At 38.6% G+C, this 18,581-nt stretch overlaps 1 protein-coding gene across 1 annotated transcript; it reads left to right on the forward strand.

Moving 5' to 3' along the window:
• The first annotated feature begins 578 nt into the window (after positions 1-578).
• On the forward strand, positions 579-16,018 carry LOC103463171 (zinc finger protein 594-like). The gene is made up of 4 exons (XM_008406381.2): positions 579-923; positions 2,235-3,457; positions 7,839-9,418; positions 13,257-16,018. The coding sequence occupies exons 2-4, from the start codon at positions 2,250-2,252 to the stop codon at positions 14,693-14,695; spliced, it is 4,227 nt and encodes a 1,408-aa protein (XP_008404603.2). The 5' UTR covers positions 579-923; positions 2,235-2,249; the 3' UTR covers positions 14,696-16,018.
• The last annotated feature ends 2,563 nt before the right edge of the window (positions 16,019-18,581 follow it).

Genomic DNA, 18,581 nt, shown 5'->3' on the forward strand with positions numbered 1-18,581 from the left:
GCCCCGGTCTTTCTGCATGGAGTCTCCATGTTCTCCCTGTGCATGGTGGGTTTTCTCCAGGTACTCCGGTTTCCTCCCACAGTCCAAAAACATGATTGTCGGGTTAATTGGTCTCTCCAAATTGCTCCTAGGTGTGAGTGTGTGTGTGCATGGTTGTGTCTCTGTGTTGCCCTGCGACAGACTGGCAGCCTGTCCAGGTGACCCCGCCTCTCACCCGCAACGTTAGCTGGAGAAGAACCTGCAGCTGGAGAGGCACCAGCACCTCCTGACCCCACTAAGGGACAAGGGAGTAAAGAAAATGGATGGATGGAGAGTAGGAGAAAAAGAAAGTGAGGAAAATAAAAGTTTTGTGATCAGGAAGAGACAGTTGAACACATTATGGTACACTGTAAGAAATATGATACCTTGAAAAGATTGAAATGAGAAATGTATATTAGGAGATTACGATATTACAAGTTCTTCAATGTACTTTTAATTAGATGTCAGAATCCACTGTCCACACTCCTTACCAGCTGGTGGCACCAGTGCTGCACTTTTAGGTTGTTTGCTAAACGCCAATAATTACAAGAAGAAGAAGAAGCACGATGAATGGGGCTATCGTTCCAACCCCAAAAGCAAAAAGAAAGAAGATGAGGAAATAAAGTTTGAGTTCTTCGCTTTTTATTAAGACAGTCATATCTCCTTCTTAGCTTTGTTGATATTTGAAACACGCCTTTAGACATAGTTTCCTCTTGTTTTAGGAGCAACAGCTGCCCGATAGAGACTAGTTAGCCTCAAAGCTAGCGGTCAAGCTAACACTATGAACAAGAAGCAAACAGTTTAGTTTTAGAGAAAAGGGGGCAAAACCGACTGTTCACGGACATTACTGGAGGCTAACTGGACTCTGCACTGCTAGCATCTGCTTCTCGGACGACATTTTTACGGTAAGAGAGTAATATTTGACGTGCTGGGACAGTAAACGTTAGCTAGTTTCTGGACGGAGACGTTTCTTTTCCGCCATATTGGGAGTGGAAACAGCGGCCAGTAAAAACAAAGAAACTCAAAAGTACACAACAAACTAAGGAATAAGGAGAAACAGAGGAATACGGCACCGACTTAAACAAACAAACGATGTTCGTTAAACAATAAACAAACTCAAACAAAAATACGGATATATAAATAGTTTTGAGAGCCTCATTGTTGATGGAGTCTGATATTGATTTTATAGCTCCACCGCTTTAAGAAAGTGAAGTATTATAAACAAACTGAAAAAATGTTTAGCCCAGTTAATTTTGAATGTGCTTTTTAGGATGCAGAAATCCAGTCAGTTAATTCCACCTGATTTGTAGTTATTCGATTTTCCAGTATGAAATTAGGAAACATACAGTCAATGTCTTCACTGATTTTATTATCCAAGTGTAGCTTATAATAAAAAAAGCACTAACCTGCAGATTTCTGGAACAGTAAGAAACTTTCACAACTGTTAATAATTTTACATTAACAAAATGTGGACAAAGAAATCAGCTATTGAGTATTATTTCAGTATTCCAGTAATCCAATGAAACAAAATTGCAGGTTCTGCAATTTTAAATATTAAAATTGCATACAAATACAAGCAACCCAAATCTTTTTTAAATAGGAAAATAAACTACCTAAAATTCAATAACGCAGCATTCCTTTAGTGACACTGGCTCATTTGAAGCACATCTGCAGCTAAATAAATGCCTCTAACAACAACATGTGAAAAGCTCAGGCCGTTCTGCTGGACTGAGCGCCCAGTACAGTGAAGGGCTGATCTGGTGATATTGTTTTCAATTAATACCTGGATAGAAAACGTTGTTCAATACGAGATTTTTTAAATATTCTTCTTCTTATTTATTTTAATTTTTTTACGAAATGTGATGCAGGTGAAACTATCACCTGAGGAGTTCTGGGTAGAACGGATTTAGACTTCTTCAATTCAAAATGTTTTTTTTAATATACAGTTTTAGTTTTGTTACAGCTCTGACTGTGTTGTTTCTCAGATAATGGTTTTCTTTTGAGTCTATACTTTGTTAGTAGTTATTTGATTACTAAATTAGCTGATTATTTAGTTAATCACAATTAATCTGCTTTAATAGTTTCAGCCCTAAATGATAGAGCAGATATTTCATCAAGTTGTTGAATCTGCAGCAGTTAATCTTGAGCAAGCAACTCCAAATATTCCATATTTAGTTCAAATCTTCTAGTTCTGCTTCTGTTCTTCTTTCCATCAGGTCTTCCGCTCCACCATGTCCACTTTTAGTTGGGAGGTTGTTGCTGAACGGTTTCTTGTTCACCAAGAGATAAACTCCAGTCCAAACGCTCTAGAGATGAAAGAGGAGCAGGAGGAACCGGAACCTCGACCAGTCAAAGAAGAACAGGCTGAACTTCACGTCTCTTCGGAGGAAAAGCTGCTTGTAGTGAAGCTGGAGACTGACTCCTTCACAGTGACCCCTGCTGGTGACGACATGATAAAGGAGGAACCTGAGCCTGTAATGGTTAAAGAGGATGAAGAGCAGCTTGTAGTGAAGCAGGAGACGGAGAGCGTCATGGTGACTCCTGCCAGTAAACCAGAACTGAACCAAAACCTACTCCTCCCTGAAAGCATTTATGAAAATGAGAACCAACTTCAACAAGGAAACAATCAGAAAGACGCACATAAAGTGAAAAAGTTGACGTCACGGAAGAAAAAGTCGTTTTCCTGTGAAATATGCAGTGAAAGTTTCACTCAGCTTCGATACCTGACTGTTCACCTGAGGACTCATAAAGATGGGAAACCTTTCCAGTGTGCCATCTGCGGAAAAGGTTTCACCAAGCAGAGCAACTTGACCGCCCACAGGACAATTCATACAGGGGAGAAACCCTTTCCCTGTGAACTGTGCGATAAATCTTTCAGGACCAACGGTCAGTGGGTCAGCCACACCAGGACTCACATAGGGGAGAAGACCTTTCCGTGCCCGACTTGTGGAAAATGTTTTACCCATAAAAACACACTCAACAGGCACGTGCAGATTCACTCAAGTGGGAAATCTTTGTCATGCCTGACATGTGGAAAACTTTTTGCCAGAAAGACTACCTTGAATGTTCACGAGAGGAGTCACACGGGCGAGAAGCCGTATATCTGTAAAGTCTGTGGCAGTTCTTTCAATTATAGCTGGCATTTGTCTAATCATGAAATGATTCACACAGGCGAGAAGCCATTCTCATGCGCGACCTGTGGAAAGAATTTCAGGGAGAAAGGAAGTTTAAAAACACACATCAGAGTTCATACGGGTGAAAGACCTTTTGTCTGTCGCGTTTGTGGAAAAGGTTTCGCTCAGAAATATAATCTGACGGTTCACATGAGGACTCACACAGGAGAGAAGCCATATTCATGCAAAGCATGTGGTAAATGTTTCAGTGACAACAGTCATTTCAGGCAACACATAAGATCTCGAAAAGATGAAAAGCATCTTGCGTGATAGGAAATTGTTCCATCAAGCAATAATTTCTAGAAACCCAGCAGGGGGTTCACAGGTTGAAATTTTTACCAATCATGCTAAATTTTTACTGATATTGAAATCTTAAATTAGGAAGTGTTAGGACTGCACAATGGAATATAAGGGCCAGGCTAAGAAAAATGGATATTACGAGAATAAGGTCGTAGTTGCACAATAAAGTTACAGTAATAATAAAACAGTCATAAGAGTAGAAGAATAGAGTCATTATATTCAGATTCTGGTTATATTCAGATTAGTCATATTACCAGAATGAGGTTGTATTTCAGGAGAATGAAGTAGGAAAGTGTTAGGAACGTACGATGGAACACAGCAGTAATTTTATTAGAATTTCTTCCTGAAAAGTAACTAAAATGAGGAATGTCCTGTGAAGTTATACTTTGGTATCAGTTTTATAAAAATGAAATACTTGGTTTTTAATTATCAGTAGATTGAAGCAATTATGCAAATGACTGAGTTTATTTCAGAACCACATTGACTTGCCTGGTTAGTCGTGTCAGATCTTGATCATTTTGCTGCCATTAAAACAACATTTTCTTGTAATATTCGATATCCTCTTTGTTTTACAGATATGGTGACCTTATTGTAATTTCAAAAAAGAAAATCGGACCCTTAAGGTTTACTGAACTTCATTCTCAACGTTAACGCTAGTCAGAGTAAGGGGATTGTGTCTGGGCAGCGATAAATTAGTGTGATGGGTTTTCAAATTGCTAAATCCTTTTTTTCCTTCTGAATATTCAACCATTTCATTGCTTGATTATCTTTTCTAATGGATGGTTTCAAAGCAGAGTACTAAGTTTATTGTGCAGAGCTGGTTAAATGGATAGATTAGGGATGCAACTAACAATTATTTTAAAAAGACCTAATCTATTGATTATTTTTTCTACAGTTCTTTTTTTAGAATCTCCATCACTTTGTGACTAAAACTCATGTTGCTTATAAAAATGTTTGTACTCTACATCTCTCACTGTTCTAGTTTACACACCATGACACCACTTCTCTTTGCAAAGAAAATAAAATATGAATTTAAACTTTAACTGACTTTATTTTAAACAACAAATATATATTTACATCTGGTAGATAGCAGTGAGCTGAATTATTATCACAACTTGAAGACTGCGGATAATAACTTACCACTGGTCTTTGCTCCAAAACATATTATGATTAAATGAGTAAATAAAACAAAACTTTTTTCCCAAGCCATCTTCAAAACACTAGTTTCTCCCCCAGTTAGTTATTCTTACATCGGTGCAGCGCAAGCAGCCGTCCCAATGCTGCGTGTGTAAAAATACACATTTACTCCTCTCTTCTGCTACTTCTACTTTGTTTAAATTGACTTATTAGCAAAAACAAGCAAATGAGTTGCTAATATTTTGCTTAAACTTAACTGACCTGCAGAAACAGCTGCAGGTGCTTTCATGCATGGCTGGCTGTTGTAAAGTCTGCATTTGACCCGTTTCCCTGATCGATTCCTTATTGGCTTTTGGGCTGATATTCTAAATCCCATCCTGAACTGTGACTTTGCTGCATTGTTATTTTTCTATAATTTTACTATTATAAATGAGTTTCTCAGTTTGTTGTTTTTTCCTTTTGTGTAGTCGTCAGGTTGTTGGTTTAATATTTTGACTGTAAGGTTAAATTATTGTGTTAATAAATTCCTTTGCTTTGGAGAAAAGTTGTTTCTGCTTGTATGTGTCATGCGATGCGTCAGGTGCAAGATGTGTCTGCATAACAAAGAGAAACCGCTTCCTGGAGAACCACAGCTGGACAAATGAACAGAAGGACTAATGCTTTTCCCAATAAAATGATGACCTTGTGTATCAAATAATTTTGAATTTCAACAAAAGATATACATGTTCAGTTTGGATTTTGAGGTACTGGGGTTTTATGTTAATGTTTTAAAGCAAAAATCATTGTGACATGGCTCCCAGGTGGTTCTGTAGCTGTGCAGAAGCTCATTGGTCCTTTTGCAGAACTGCTCCTGTTATGAGAGGCTAAAAATGTATAAAACACACATTTCTTCTTGCGTGGTCCAAAAGCTTCCTGTCTTAGAGACTTTCTCCATTGTGGATCCTGTTTACTGGGTAGAACAGATGTTTTCTGTCTTCAACTTTCAGAACAATCAACTCGATAAATAAATTTAAAAGAGCAACGAGTAACTTATATATTTTAAATTACATAAAAATATCAATCAATCAAATTTTATTTGTATAGCACATTTCAGCAGCAAGGCATTTCAAAGTGCTTTACATAATTAAAATAAATAATTAAATATGCAAAATTATCCAAATAAGTTTGAAGTAAAGGAACATCATTGATCATTCTTAGTCTATAATATGTATTCCAGTCAAAAAATTAATAGAAAAATACCTCTAAGTTAAGTCATTTTGAAAACAGACCCCATCAAGCAGACTAACAAGCCGTTTTTAATGCTTTTAGTGATCAAATGCGATTGAAATTAAAACATTTCAATGGCGCCTTCATCTAAACCAAATTTCTACCAAAATGTAAAGCAACTAAATTATTTTTAGTTCTTTTATCCTTAGTATCATGTTGCTTAGAAAGTGTTGAATATGACTGTGGTGACCATTTTATTTCACTATAAGTTAATTTTTTTATAAATGTAGTCTATGTGAGGTGTACTTTAATTAATGCACCAGCGGTGATGATGACACTGTGCAGCAGGGCAGAGCATGTTGGGAAACATCCTCACAGAGAAATCGCGATAATGTCTCTCTAACTGGGTTGCTACGAACAATTCAGAGGGCGAAAAGCTCCGTGCTCTTCATTTAAAGACTACTTAAAACGGTATTCCATCCCAGGCTTCGATAGTAGTTACAGCTTGCCATTAACGCCGATTCATTCCGTTTTGTCAACAGTAACAGCCTGAGGGAAACCCGTTAGCCTCTGAGCTAACTGAAAAGCTAACTCCCCGAGGGACAGAAGCAACCAGTTTCATTGAAGCCAAAAGCACGAAAATGCCTTAAAAACAGACAATGCTGGACATTTATTTGATCCTGGGATGTTTAATGAGCTTCTCATTTAAGTGGAAAACGAGTTTGATCGGTAAGAGGACCTTGTCTTTTAACCAATAGCAATAAGTGCTAGCTTGCCTATCTGTTACACTGGCGGAGCTGCAGCAACATGTCAGCGTGGCCGCCATGTTGGCAGAGGCAACTTCAGCCAAAGAAGTATTTAAGTGACTGAAGCTGCGGTTTTATTGGGACTAAAGGGAGTTTGTTTGCATTTTTAGTAAACTGTTATAAACCCCAAGCAAAATGTATTACGTTGCTGTATATAGAAAAATAAATGTTAATTTCTTAGTCTCTGAAGTTACATCTATTTGAACAAAATAATTAGAACAAAATAATTTAGTATTTGTCACTTAAGGAATAAAACTGTCTTTTTAATTCCAGTGTACTGGGTGAATGTTGATTGAATTTTCTTTTGTTGTTGATGTTGCTATTCCTGAAGCAATACTTTTTCATTAATACCAGGTCCACGAAGTTCTAGTCCACATTTTGCAACATGAAATCATTATTACAAATTAAGTTCTTCTACGCTTTAAATCAGCATCATGTCCCCCACTCCTCTTCTTCTGTTGGACCAAGTCCTGTAATTTATCAAAGAGTTAACTCCCCAAACGGATAAATATGCTGATTAAACGAAGAAAATGAACACGGTGCTTCATGGAATGGTTATGAAATGTTTCATTGCAAAATTAAGAGAATTGTTTTAGAAATTGAGAGAATAAAGTCATAATACTAGAATGAACTAGTAGTACTAGGAGAAAAAAGTAGAATTTAATACGTTCTACATGGTTTAGATCTGGATCACTGATTGAAGCTTTTGTTTGTTCCTTAAAATTATTTTTACTTGGAATTTTACCATATTTTATGTTAATATTCCAAATTTATTCTGCTAATATTATGACTTTATTTTCACATTGTTTTGTAATTTAAAACCAAAATTCTTTAGTCTACTTCCCTAATTTGGGAAGTAGGGACGTTAAAAACTAAGTAAACTTTGTGTCAATTTAAGTTTTGACATAAATAATCTGGTTTGAACTACATTTTAAAAAGTTTTCTCAATGAAGCAAACATGAAAAGAATATACATCAGGCTTTATTATTTTAATTTTTCAAAAGATTTTTTATTATTTTAAATATTTATGCTCTTTACCATTTGCTGTGTAAATATTAACTCATATTTATGTGATTTGTAGTTTTGATTTATGATTAATTTTAAAAGCAATTTTTAAACATTTTGATCAAATATTTAAAGGAAAACATTTTGCATTTTTAGCAATCTTAACATTAAACATTTTCTGTTTTTCCTGCAGGCTGATCACTTTCCCATTTCCGACGGGACCTCCAGTCTTGGTTCAACGGACTAAATGTCAAGCAATGAAGGAGGAGCAGTCGGAACCAGAATCCCAGCCGATGGCGACGATGAGCAGAGATCCAGAATCTCAGTCCGTCAAAGAAGAAGCAGGAGAGTTTCGCCTCTGTCAGGATGAAGAGAAGCTTTTAGTTAAGCAGGAGATAGAAACGGTTTTGGTGACTTCTGCCCAGGAGGACGTCGTTAACAATGTACCGCAACTGGAGCAGATGAGGGAGACTGGTGAGCAGGTTAAAGAGGAACCAGAACCGGTGCTGATTAAGGAGGAACAGGATGAAAAGTGGCTTGTAGTGAAGCAAGAGACTAAAGAAGAGGGTCAACCAGAACCAAACAAAGCTCAACTTTTTTCTGCAAATTCTCCTGATGGTGAGAACCAAGAGCAAGGAAACAACCTGGAAGCCTTGGGAGATAAAGAGTCGAAGCCGAAAAAGAAACGGTGTAAAAAGAACCTGCCTTCCTGTGAAACATGCGGCCAAACGTTCACTCAACTTCGATACCTGACAGCTCACCTGAGGACTCACAAAGACGGGAAGCCTTTCCAGTGTGCGACCTGCGGAAAAGGTTTCAACAAGCAGAATAACTTGACTGTCCACATGAGAATTCACACGGGAGAGAAACCCTACCCTTGTGAACTGTGTGATAAATCCTTCAGAACCACCAGCCAGTGGGCCAGCCACACAAAAATCCACATCGCTGGAAATCCTTTCCGATGTGAGACGTGTGGGAAAACCTTCACCAAGCAAAACAACCTAACCAAACATGAAAGGGTTCATACGGGCGAGAAGCCCTATCCTTGTGAACTGTGTGATAAATCCTTCAGAACCACCAGCCAGTGGGCCAGCCACACAAGAACCCATACAGGCGAGAAGCCCTGTTCCTGCTCAACTTGTGGAAAAGGTTTCTCCAGACGCTACGACTTGAACGTCCACATGAGAACCCACACGGGCGAGAAGCCTTTCTCGTGTCATATTTGCGGGGAACGTTTCATCAGGAAGATCACCTTCAACTTTCACGTGAGAGCTCACACGAAGGGGAAGCCCTTTGCCTGCGAGGTCTGCGACTCGTCTTTCAACTACAGCTACGATTTGGCTCGTCACATGAGGATTCACACGGGCGAGAAGCCATTCCCGTGCCTGACCTGTGGGAAAACCTTCAGGGAGCGAGGAAGTCTGAACGGACACATCCGAATTCACACGGGTGAGAAGCCGCATGTCTGCATAGACTGTGGGAAAAGTTTCGCTCGAAAGCACAACTTGACTATTCACACGAGAACCCACACAGGCGAGAAGCCATATTCCTGCGATATATGTGGAAGGTCTTTTACTGACAACACTATACTGCTCAATCATGTCAGAACCCACTCAGGTGAAAAGTCTTTCTCATGTCCTTATTGTGGTAAAAGTTTCACCAAGAAATACACATTGACTGTCCACATGAGGACTCACACAGGCGAGAAGCCGTTTTCCTGCGAGTCGTGTGGGGAGGCCTTTATTTCCAGAGGCAAACTGACTAAACATGCGTGTTAAATGAGCCTCCAGTGGGTTTTACTCACATTAGTATGACTGAACCTGTCTGGTTTGGAGTAACAGCACCACCTACTGGACAAATAATTTTATTATTTATTGTTCAGGAGTTGAATAGTTGAAGAAAGAAAACAGATTATGGAGAAACATCTGATTTTTCTCCAGACTATTTTTGTCTTCAGTTTTCTAAAAAGCAAAAATCGTATTAATGCTTAATAAATGTATTTACATTGGTTTAAAATGAATAATACTTATATTTGACTTACCCATCAGTACTTTCATGTTTGAACGACTGAGTGCACTTGTACAATGCAAAAATAAAAAAATATTTTTTCTTACTTCAGTCAACTTCAAATCCAGGTTAAAATGACAATAAATTAAAAGTATTTTGCTCATTTTTATGAACGAGAATAAAGTACCAAAGTTCACAAGCTGCATTTTAGAGTTTGTGGTTGTTTTGAGAGCCTGTCCATAACTTTGGCAGAAGCTACAGGTCTATAGCTAAAGGTACAGTAATATTCAATAAAGTAGAATATACGGCCCAATGAGGCTCATTTGGCAGAATGAAAGAACATGAAAATAACCTTAAGCAGATATTAAACATACTTTTCATAAAGCCCACATTCGTTTTTAAAAGTTTTTGTTTTATTGTACTGATCTAATTTAAATGTTAAGTTTTCATTAACTGAAGTTAAACTTAAGTGAAAAATCCTAACAGAAATAAAGGCTTTCTAGCATTTGTCTGAATATTTAATCTACTTTGTGTTTGACGTGGTGTTCCTGAAATGAATGTATTTTTAATATTCTGATTTATTAAATCGGACTGTATTTTTTTTTATTCAACTGCTCAGAATGTAATAAGTATAATCTATATTAAGTGAACTTTAAATGTCACTTCCTTCGGAGTCCATGCTGTTCTGAAATGTTCATTTTCTCCCACTGTTTGTTAAAATTACTCCTAATGAAAACATAAAACCATTTATTTAAAAACCTCATAAGCCTTTAACTTCTGATGAGTCATCAGTTTGGAAAATACGTTTCATTAAATTTATTATTTCGAAGATGGACCTGTTTTTAATCATTAATTACCCTTTATGTTTTTTTAATGTTATTACAAAACAGCGTAAGTGTGACTAACATTAAATACAATCTGTTAATTCTTTCAATCCTTTAAATAATACAAATTTCCTCACTGTAAATGTGTGATTGACTTGTTTCTGTTGCATCTGTAATCAATTATGAGATTAACTGAAATATTCTATACACTAATATTAAATAATGTTCTATATCAGCCCAGAACATCCTTACAACTGTTTTGGACTCTATTATCTTCTGACTCAACTCATTTTTGACTGCTACTTTTGTTTTCTTTCATTTTTTGTCTTTTTTTTTATTAACCAAGCACTTCTCCCTTATTTAACAAAATAATTTGGAAATTTCATTTATTTATTTAGGCTAACTTTGCATGAAACGATGACAAAACAACATTTATATAAAGGGGGAAATAATTGTAATCTTTACTTTTTACTTTTCCATCACTTTATAAACTTCCCCTGACAGATCATCGGTTAAGGTGAACGTTATCCTGTAATAATGTTCTGCTCTGCTGATAATTGGTTTGTTATAGTGAATGTGAAGAAAAAATGCCAAATTAAAGTTGAGAAAGATGAGTTGTTTCTTATTATAATTTTTTTTTTGAAAATTTACCACCTATTTTCGCTTTTCTGTGGTACATATAAATAAGCAAAATTTTAATGATGGTTGAAACTTTTATAAAATTGAGCAGTTGATGCTTATATAAGAGATCTTATAACAAGGTTGATGGCACTACAGTGGGTATATTTATTGTATATTTTTGTCTAATGGAGAACATAGTATTTTGTTATTGCCAATCCCGTACTGACCAGAGGATGGCGCTAATGCTCCATCTCAGTCGGTTTTCCAACCACCTTAAGGAGCAGAAACGTTAAATAAAAGGTTGGTGAGGTTCTGCTCATCATTAGAATAGGCTAAACATTATCACCTCATCTTTGAAGTGCGGATATAATTTCTAGTATTCCTTTAATACAGATTTCTCTGTTTTATCAGCAACAGTGGCGTGAGAGCAGCTAGTTAGCTTCCCAGCTAAGTGAGAAGCTAATTGTTCGAGGAGAAGAAGTATTTCCTTGGCACAGGTCGCACAGGCGCTAAGAAAACTGACACATTTTAAGACACTGGATCGTTTCGAGGATTTTCCGAGGGACAGGACGAGTTTTGCCGGTAAGAAAGCCGTTATTGGCGAGTGGTGACGAGCTAGCTGCGGCCTGTCTTGGCTGCGGTAGCACGTCAGGCCGTCCGCCATATTGGGGAGGGGAAAATGGTTAGCAACCCATAACTGAGCCGATAAACTGAAGATGTATCCTGATTAAAAGCGTTACAAACGTTTTTATTTCACAAACATGTAAAGATTTGATAAATTGAAACATTATTTATGCATCAATTCTGTCTTTTGCTAAATCTTTCATCATTTAACTATGATTCAATATTTTGACCATAAAAGTTAACAAATTATGTTAACACATACCAGCCCCTATGACTTTATAATATATGCATGGATGGGCAGTAATTAGTTTCCGTTTCTTGAGTAAGTTTTTCATAATATTGTACTTAAATCAGTTGTTTCGCACTCCATATGTTTACTCCAGTAATATTATTCTAATGTATTATCTGTTGACTCTTTTAACATCAGAAACAGAAGAAAGAAAATAGTTTTTTTAAACAATGAAAAGAGAAACTTTCAGCTTTTTTCTAATCAAGTGAATTTATTGAAGAACAGACAGAATAGCAGACTTTGACTTTTTTCATCTAAATCTAAAGAATTGAAAAAAGTTTTTGTTTCATCTTTAGATTACAATAAATAAAACTGAAGCAAGTTTATTTCACTTCAAACTTAACTGATCACAGTGCAGAGAGGCTGCAGCCAATCAGCAGATGTTGGCTCCATTCAGCTTCCACCAGCAGGAGAAGCTCTTAAAGTAATGAAGTTTAAATTTGAACCATCTTCACAACAGTTTTCACTTCAAAACAACAAAATCACCAAAACCTCAGACCTCTAAGATCTAATCTCTCCACAGTATCAAATAATGAAACTTAATATTAATCAGAGTCTTTAAAAAGTAAATCTGGTTGATTTCAGTCTAGTCAACATTTGGTGAGTGAAATATCAAGTTTGAGCATCAATCTGTCAACCAGGTCCAGAGGTGGGCAGTACCATATTTTCCGCACTATAAGGCTCACCTTCAATGAATGGCGTATTTTAAAACTTTTTTCATATATAAGGCGCATAGAATTATGCGCATTAGTTTGGGTTGCCAATTTGTTCCGTACTCTATTATTACACATCCACATTTGTAAAGAAGTGATCCCCGAGTATTTTATATAGTAGGCTGCCCCAGTCATTGTTTCACTCACAGTGTTGGTGTTGCGATATTATTGTGCCCAACTGCTTTCTGGGTAACACAGACCAACCGACACGCTGCTGCCGCTGCAGTCTGTGTCTGGAAGGCTTTCAGACTGATTTACAAATGTACAGAAAATCAACATGCAGGTGCTTTAATTATTTTCCTTCATGTGATGTTAGCTTAAAACACTCCAGTTCTCCTTTAAAGCCCTTTTCACAGATCATCAGAAGTGAAAAATAAAGGTACAGCAACATTGTCAAAATTTATCTTTATTGGTTATAAAGCGTAAAATTGGTCATATTGTGTCAGTTGAGTTAATGTTGAGCATTTCCTCCGAACTTCACAGTAAAGCTGATTGTTCTTCTGCTCTCAGGTCTTCCACCGCATCATGTTGACTTTGGAGCAGCTCCAGTGTTGACCTCAAAGAACCAACAACCACAGAGATGAAAGAGCAACGGCAGGAAGCAGAAAACCAGCCGATGACGGGGATAAAAGAAGAAACAGAACCTCAACCAGTTAAAGAGGAACATGTTGAGTTGTCCATGTGTAAGGATGAAGGACCATTGGTGGTGAAGCAGGAGGCCAGCAGCTTCATGGTGAATCCTGCACATGAATCAGAGCTTCAGCAGACGATGGACACTAAAGAGGAACCAGAACCTGTAGAGGTTAAAGAGGAGCTCTGCAGTGATCACACTGAAGATCAGCTTGTAGTGAAGCAGGAGGCTGAGACCTTCATGGTGTCTCCTACTTGTGAGCAAAAAGACAACGGTGAACCAAGCAAGAACCAATGGCGGCAAGGAAGCAACCAGAAAGACTCCGGATCAAGTGGAGAAAAAGATCTGAAGCCAGACAGGAGACATCAGGACACCAGAAATCACAGGGACGATGTGGACAAGTCAAAATCAAAGACACAAAGAAAAAAGCTGCCCACTTGTGAAATGTGTGGGAAAAGTTTCACTCAGCTCAGGTACCTGACTGCTCACCTGAGAACGCACACAGGTGGGAAACCATTCAAATGTGCGACCTGTGGAAGAGGTTTTATTAAGCAGAATAACCTGACTAAACATGTAAGGATTCATACGGGTGAGAAACCGTACCCCTGTGAATTCTGTGATAAATCCTTCAGAACCAGCAGTCAGTGGGACAGTCACACTAGAACCCACACAGGCGAGAAGCCCTTTTCCTGTCCCACTTGTGGAAAATGCTTCTATAGGCGCTTTGACATGACCATCCATGTGAGAACCCACACAGGAGAGAAGCCGTTTTCATGTCAGATATGTGGAGAGCGATTCATCAGAAAGACCACCTTTAAAGTCCATGTGAGAGCTCACACAGAGGAGAAGCCGTATGCCTGTACGGTCTGCGGCTCGGTCTTCAGGCTCAGCTATGATCTGGCTCGTCACATGAGGATTCACACGGGCGAAAAGCCGTTCTCATGCCCGACCTGCGGGAAATGCTTCAGGGTGAGAGGCAGTTTAAATGAACACCTGAGAGTTCACACAGGTGAGAAGCCTCATCCGTGTTTGACCTGTGGAAAAAGTTTCACCCGGAAGCGTAATCTGACGATTCACATGAGAACCCACACAGGCGAGAAGCCGTTTTCTTGTGATGACTGTGGTAAATCCTTCTCTGACAACACTGTGCTGATCAACCACATGCGAACCCACACAGGCGAGAAGCCCTACTCATGTCCTGTATGTGGAAAAAGTTTTGCTAAAAGATACACCCTGACGGTGCACATGAAGACCCACACACGTGAGAAACCATTTTCCTGCCAGTCATGTGATGAGGCTTTCACATCAAGACGTAAACTGACCAAACATGTCTGCAGTTAATTCCTAGTATACCTGCAAACACTAGCATAATGAATAAAACACTCAGTCCTTTCTGTGCTTGGAGTGCTGCTGCCATCTGCTGGACAAATTATACCCAGAGGAAGATTTACTGTAGAATCTGAGATGTTTCTGGTCTTCTCAGATGCTGATGATTTTCTTATTTCATTTCTTCGTTGTTGGAAGAAATAATTCATGTTTTTTTTTTTTTTTTTTTTACCATACTTATTGAAGTCATGACTTTGCTTCCAGATGCGTTTGACTAAACATCATGTTTCCTAAAGACTCTTCACTCTTCATTCAACATGATCTGAGCCATTCTGGTACAAGTCTGATTGTTTTCAAAGCGTCTGCAGTCTGAAGGGTCAGGTCACATTTTAGCTGTCCACATTGAAGTCTCGCTGCAGTTAAATTAGCAGCACAAACGACCAGGCAAAAAATAAAAATAAATCATATTTCAGCAAAAATGTTGAATTGAGCACCAAGGCCTGCTGTGTGAATGCAGCCTTTGTTGAATTTCATGAGCCTGAACTGTTTGTGCTTTACCAGATTTCAAACTGATCTCTTTGTGGCACAATATTTGTGCTGTAATTCCTGTAAATAAATGAAAAATGTAGCATTTTGCCTGCACTCTGATTTCTCCCTTTGCAGAGATCAAGGACTGGGAAGGTTTTAGAATCAGAGGTTGTCCAATCAGCTAGGAGCTGAAAGTATCCGGTCTAGGACCAGCTTTATTTTTATTAAAAATAATATTTCATGCAAAATTGTCCAAAAGCACACACACACACACCTGCTGTCTTTCACACAATCCAGTGGACACAACACATAAGTTCTTTTTTTTTTATTTATTGGGAATTTAATATTTTTTTCTTCGTCTGTCTGCAAAAGATGTGAATTTATTTCATCTCCAACTTACAAACACATTACAGGAGAAAAGTAAAACTAATCTCTGAGTTATTTTGGCCTCTAATGCTCCTGTGGAGGCCGACCAGACGCACATTATTAGTTTGCAATTTAAATTATTTCATAATGACACTTATTTAATTAGTGAGCATTTCTCACCAGCAACATTTTACCCAGGAGGTAAAACAAAGACTTCTTTTGCTTTGCATTGTTCCCACCTGATGACAGACAAGATTATATTCCTGATGAATGTTTGTGTTATTCAGCCTGATGTAAGTTATGTTGCTATTTTGTTTTAAAATCTTGTTTTATGTTTTTCTGTTTAGCTTTGAGCACCTAAAGGTTGTTGCTTATTTCCCTACATTAAGTCATAGTGCCTGTTATGCTGCTTAAAAATAAATGTATTTTCCATTTGGTACTTGATTTTATTTGTCAGATAAATTATTTTCCTGCAAGTGGGCAAATAATGATAAAGATCAGACTGAAGAGCAGGAAGAGGAAAGTGGATTTATTGCAGCTGATATTGTGGTTATTTTACCAACGTCTCCTCTTTATGATTTTAAAATAGCGTGCAGTGAGTCAGTATGTTCCTAAGCATCAAACCGTTCTTGGATCCTCTAGTTTCATCAAAGCCAAGCAAGTTAAACGCAGGAGACTAGATATTAGTCATGCTGCAGTCAAACATGAATTATACATCAACTTTTACAAACCAGAACATCCAAATACATCAATACACATATTAAGTTTATATTTTCATGTGGAGAAATATTTCTGATACATAAGAAAGAAAAAATCCATCAGCTGTGATAAACTTTATGGCTTCTGGAACAAAGAAAACTACAATAAACCAGAACAATAAAGAAGATCAGGACAGAGACGACATCAGAACAACGAACCTGATCCATTATCAGAGAGACCAAAGGGAATCTATTTGGGTTAACAGAACTTTGCAAAAGATTCAGAATACCCCTCCTCAACACAAACCCCAGCATGTAGCAACTGAGTGAATCTGGTCTGGACTCTGTGCAGGAGAGTCACATCCTTCATGTCTTCAGAGACGCTGTAGAAGGACAGAAGACCTGCTCTGTCATTCAGGAACAATCCGACTCTGGAGGAAACTGGACCTGGGGTGGGGGTCCAGATGTTGTTGTGACCAAAACTAAACCTGCTTTCAGAACAACTCAATGCCCAAGATTTGTCATTGTATCCAAATCCACTTTCATTCACGTTTCCTGCTCTGCTGATATTGTTGTAAGCGACGGCTACGCGGACTCTCCCTTTCCACTCCACCTCCCAGTAACAACGCCCAGTCATTCTCTCTCTGCTCAGAACCTGAGGCCAATCAGAGAATTTGCCTGAACAGTTATATAAGTTTCGCGATGTCCATGTCACTGTCCTGTTCTTCTCATTTACTTCCAAATTACTGTTTGCTGTGTTTGGATCCAATGAGAATTCAAATGAATATTTTAAGAATCCGGCTCTGTTTTGTGGTTCTGGTTCTGCTGCAGCTGACACTGTGTCATGGCCTTTATGTTCCTCCATTAGACAGATGAGACAGATGCACTTCTGATCAGTGCGGCAGAACATCTTCATCACCTCATCATGACGAGAGCAGACGTTCTCCAGGACATTCTTGAACGGCTCCACAAGCTTGTGATCCTTAAATGTAGCTGAATCATAATGAAGGTGAGGATTTTTCTCACAGAAAGTAGCCAGACAGAATAAACAGGACCTGAAGGCTTTCAGCTTCCTCCCAGTGCAGACATCACAGGCCACGTCTTCAGGTCCAGCATAGCAGTGATCAGCAGGAGCAGCTTGGAGTCCAGTCTTCTTCAGCTGCTCCACTAAAGCTGCTAGCATGGAACACCATGCTAGCAGCTTGGTGTTCCAAGCTGCTAGCATGGAACTAAACCTGCTAGCAGCTTTAGTGCCTGCAGGGCCTCTCCTGCAGGCACCAAGGCCTGCAGGAGAGGCCTTGGTGTGAAGGTCTGTCTGCACTGAGGGCAGTGGTAGATTTTCTTCTCCCCACTCTCATCCCAGAAGCTTTTAATGCAGCTCATGCAGTAGCTGTGTCCACAGGGAATCGTCACCGGATCCTTCAGTAGATCCAGACAGATCGGACAGGAGAAAGTTTCTCGGTTCAGCTGACCTGCCTGCTGCGCCATTTCTCCTCTCAGTCACAGTGACGGTGCGAGTTTCATTTCCAGAGAACAGAAACTGCTCTAAGCTCTGATCCACCAATCACAGGTCAGTGCAGAGAAGCTGCAGCCAATCAGGTTTTACCTTCAGCAGCTTCAAGCTGTATGAGAGCAGCAAGGAGAGGAAGGCTTTGATTCCAGGAAGTGGATGGCTGTAAAAGTCATGACGTTTCTAGTTTAACCATCTTCACAGTAGTTTTCCTTCCAAAACAACTGAGTCACCCGAACCTCAGCTCTCTTAACGTCTGATCTCTCCACAGAATCAGAAAATAACACAAAGAGCTTCATGATTGAGTTTAGGAATAAAACTCTGATTCAACAACAGAAAAACCAGAACATTTTTAGTAGTTTCATATTTATAAACTATCAATATTTCCTTTTAGTGCTTCAAAGCATCCATCCATTTTCTCTACACCCTTGTCCCCTAGTGGGGTCAGGCTAATGTTCTGGGCGAGAGGCGGGGTCACATGGACAGGTCGTCAGTCTGTCGCAGTCATTTTCATGTAAACATTTTAATGATGCTCATTATTATTATTATTATTATTATTATTGCTCTGAAGTTATATCTGCTGATATAACAATATCAGCAGAGCAGGAAACGTGAATGAAAGTGGATTTGGATACAATGACAAATCTTGGGCATTGAGTTGTTCTGAAAGCAGGTTTAGTTCCATTTGAACCCTGAACTATAATATTGGGATTGAAGCACAGAAACACACAAGACAAACAACCAAAGTCTCACACACACACACGCACACACACACACACACACACACACACACACACAC

The sequence above is a fragment of the Poecilia reticulata genome, linkage group LG4 (assembly GCF_000633615.1).
Source record: "Poecilia reticulata strain Guanapo linkage group LG4, Guppy_female_1.0+MT, whole genome shotgun sequence".
Taxonomy (NCBI): domain Eukaryota; kingdom Metazoa; phylum Chordata; class Actinopteri; order Cyprinodontiformes; family Poeciliidae; genus Poecilia; species Poecilia reticulata.

Bases quoted from the DNA above. Each gene is read 5' to 3' on its own strand.
- LOC103463171 (XM_008406381.2), top strand. From the start codon at position 2,250: ATGTCCACTTTTAGTTGGGAGGTTGTTGCTGAACGGTTTCTTGTTCAC. The intron at 3,458-7,838 runs GTGATAGGAAAT...TTTTTCCTGCAG, and splicing joins AAAGATGAAAAGCATCTTGC to GCTGATCACTTTCCCATTTC. The intron at 9,419-13,256 runs GTTAAATGAGCC...CATCATGTTGAC, and splicing joins CAAACTGACTAAACATGCGT to TTTGGAGCAGCTCCAGTGTT.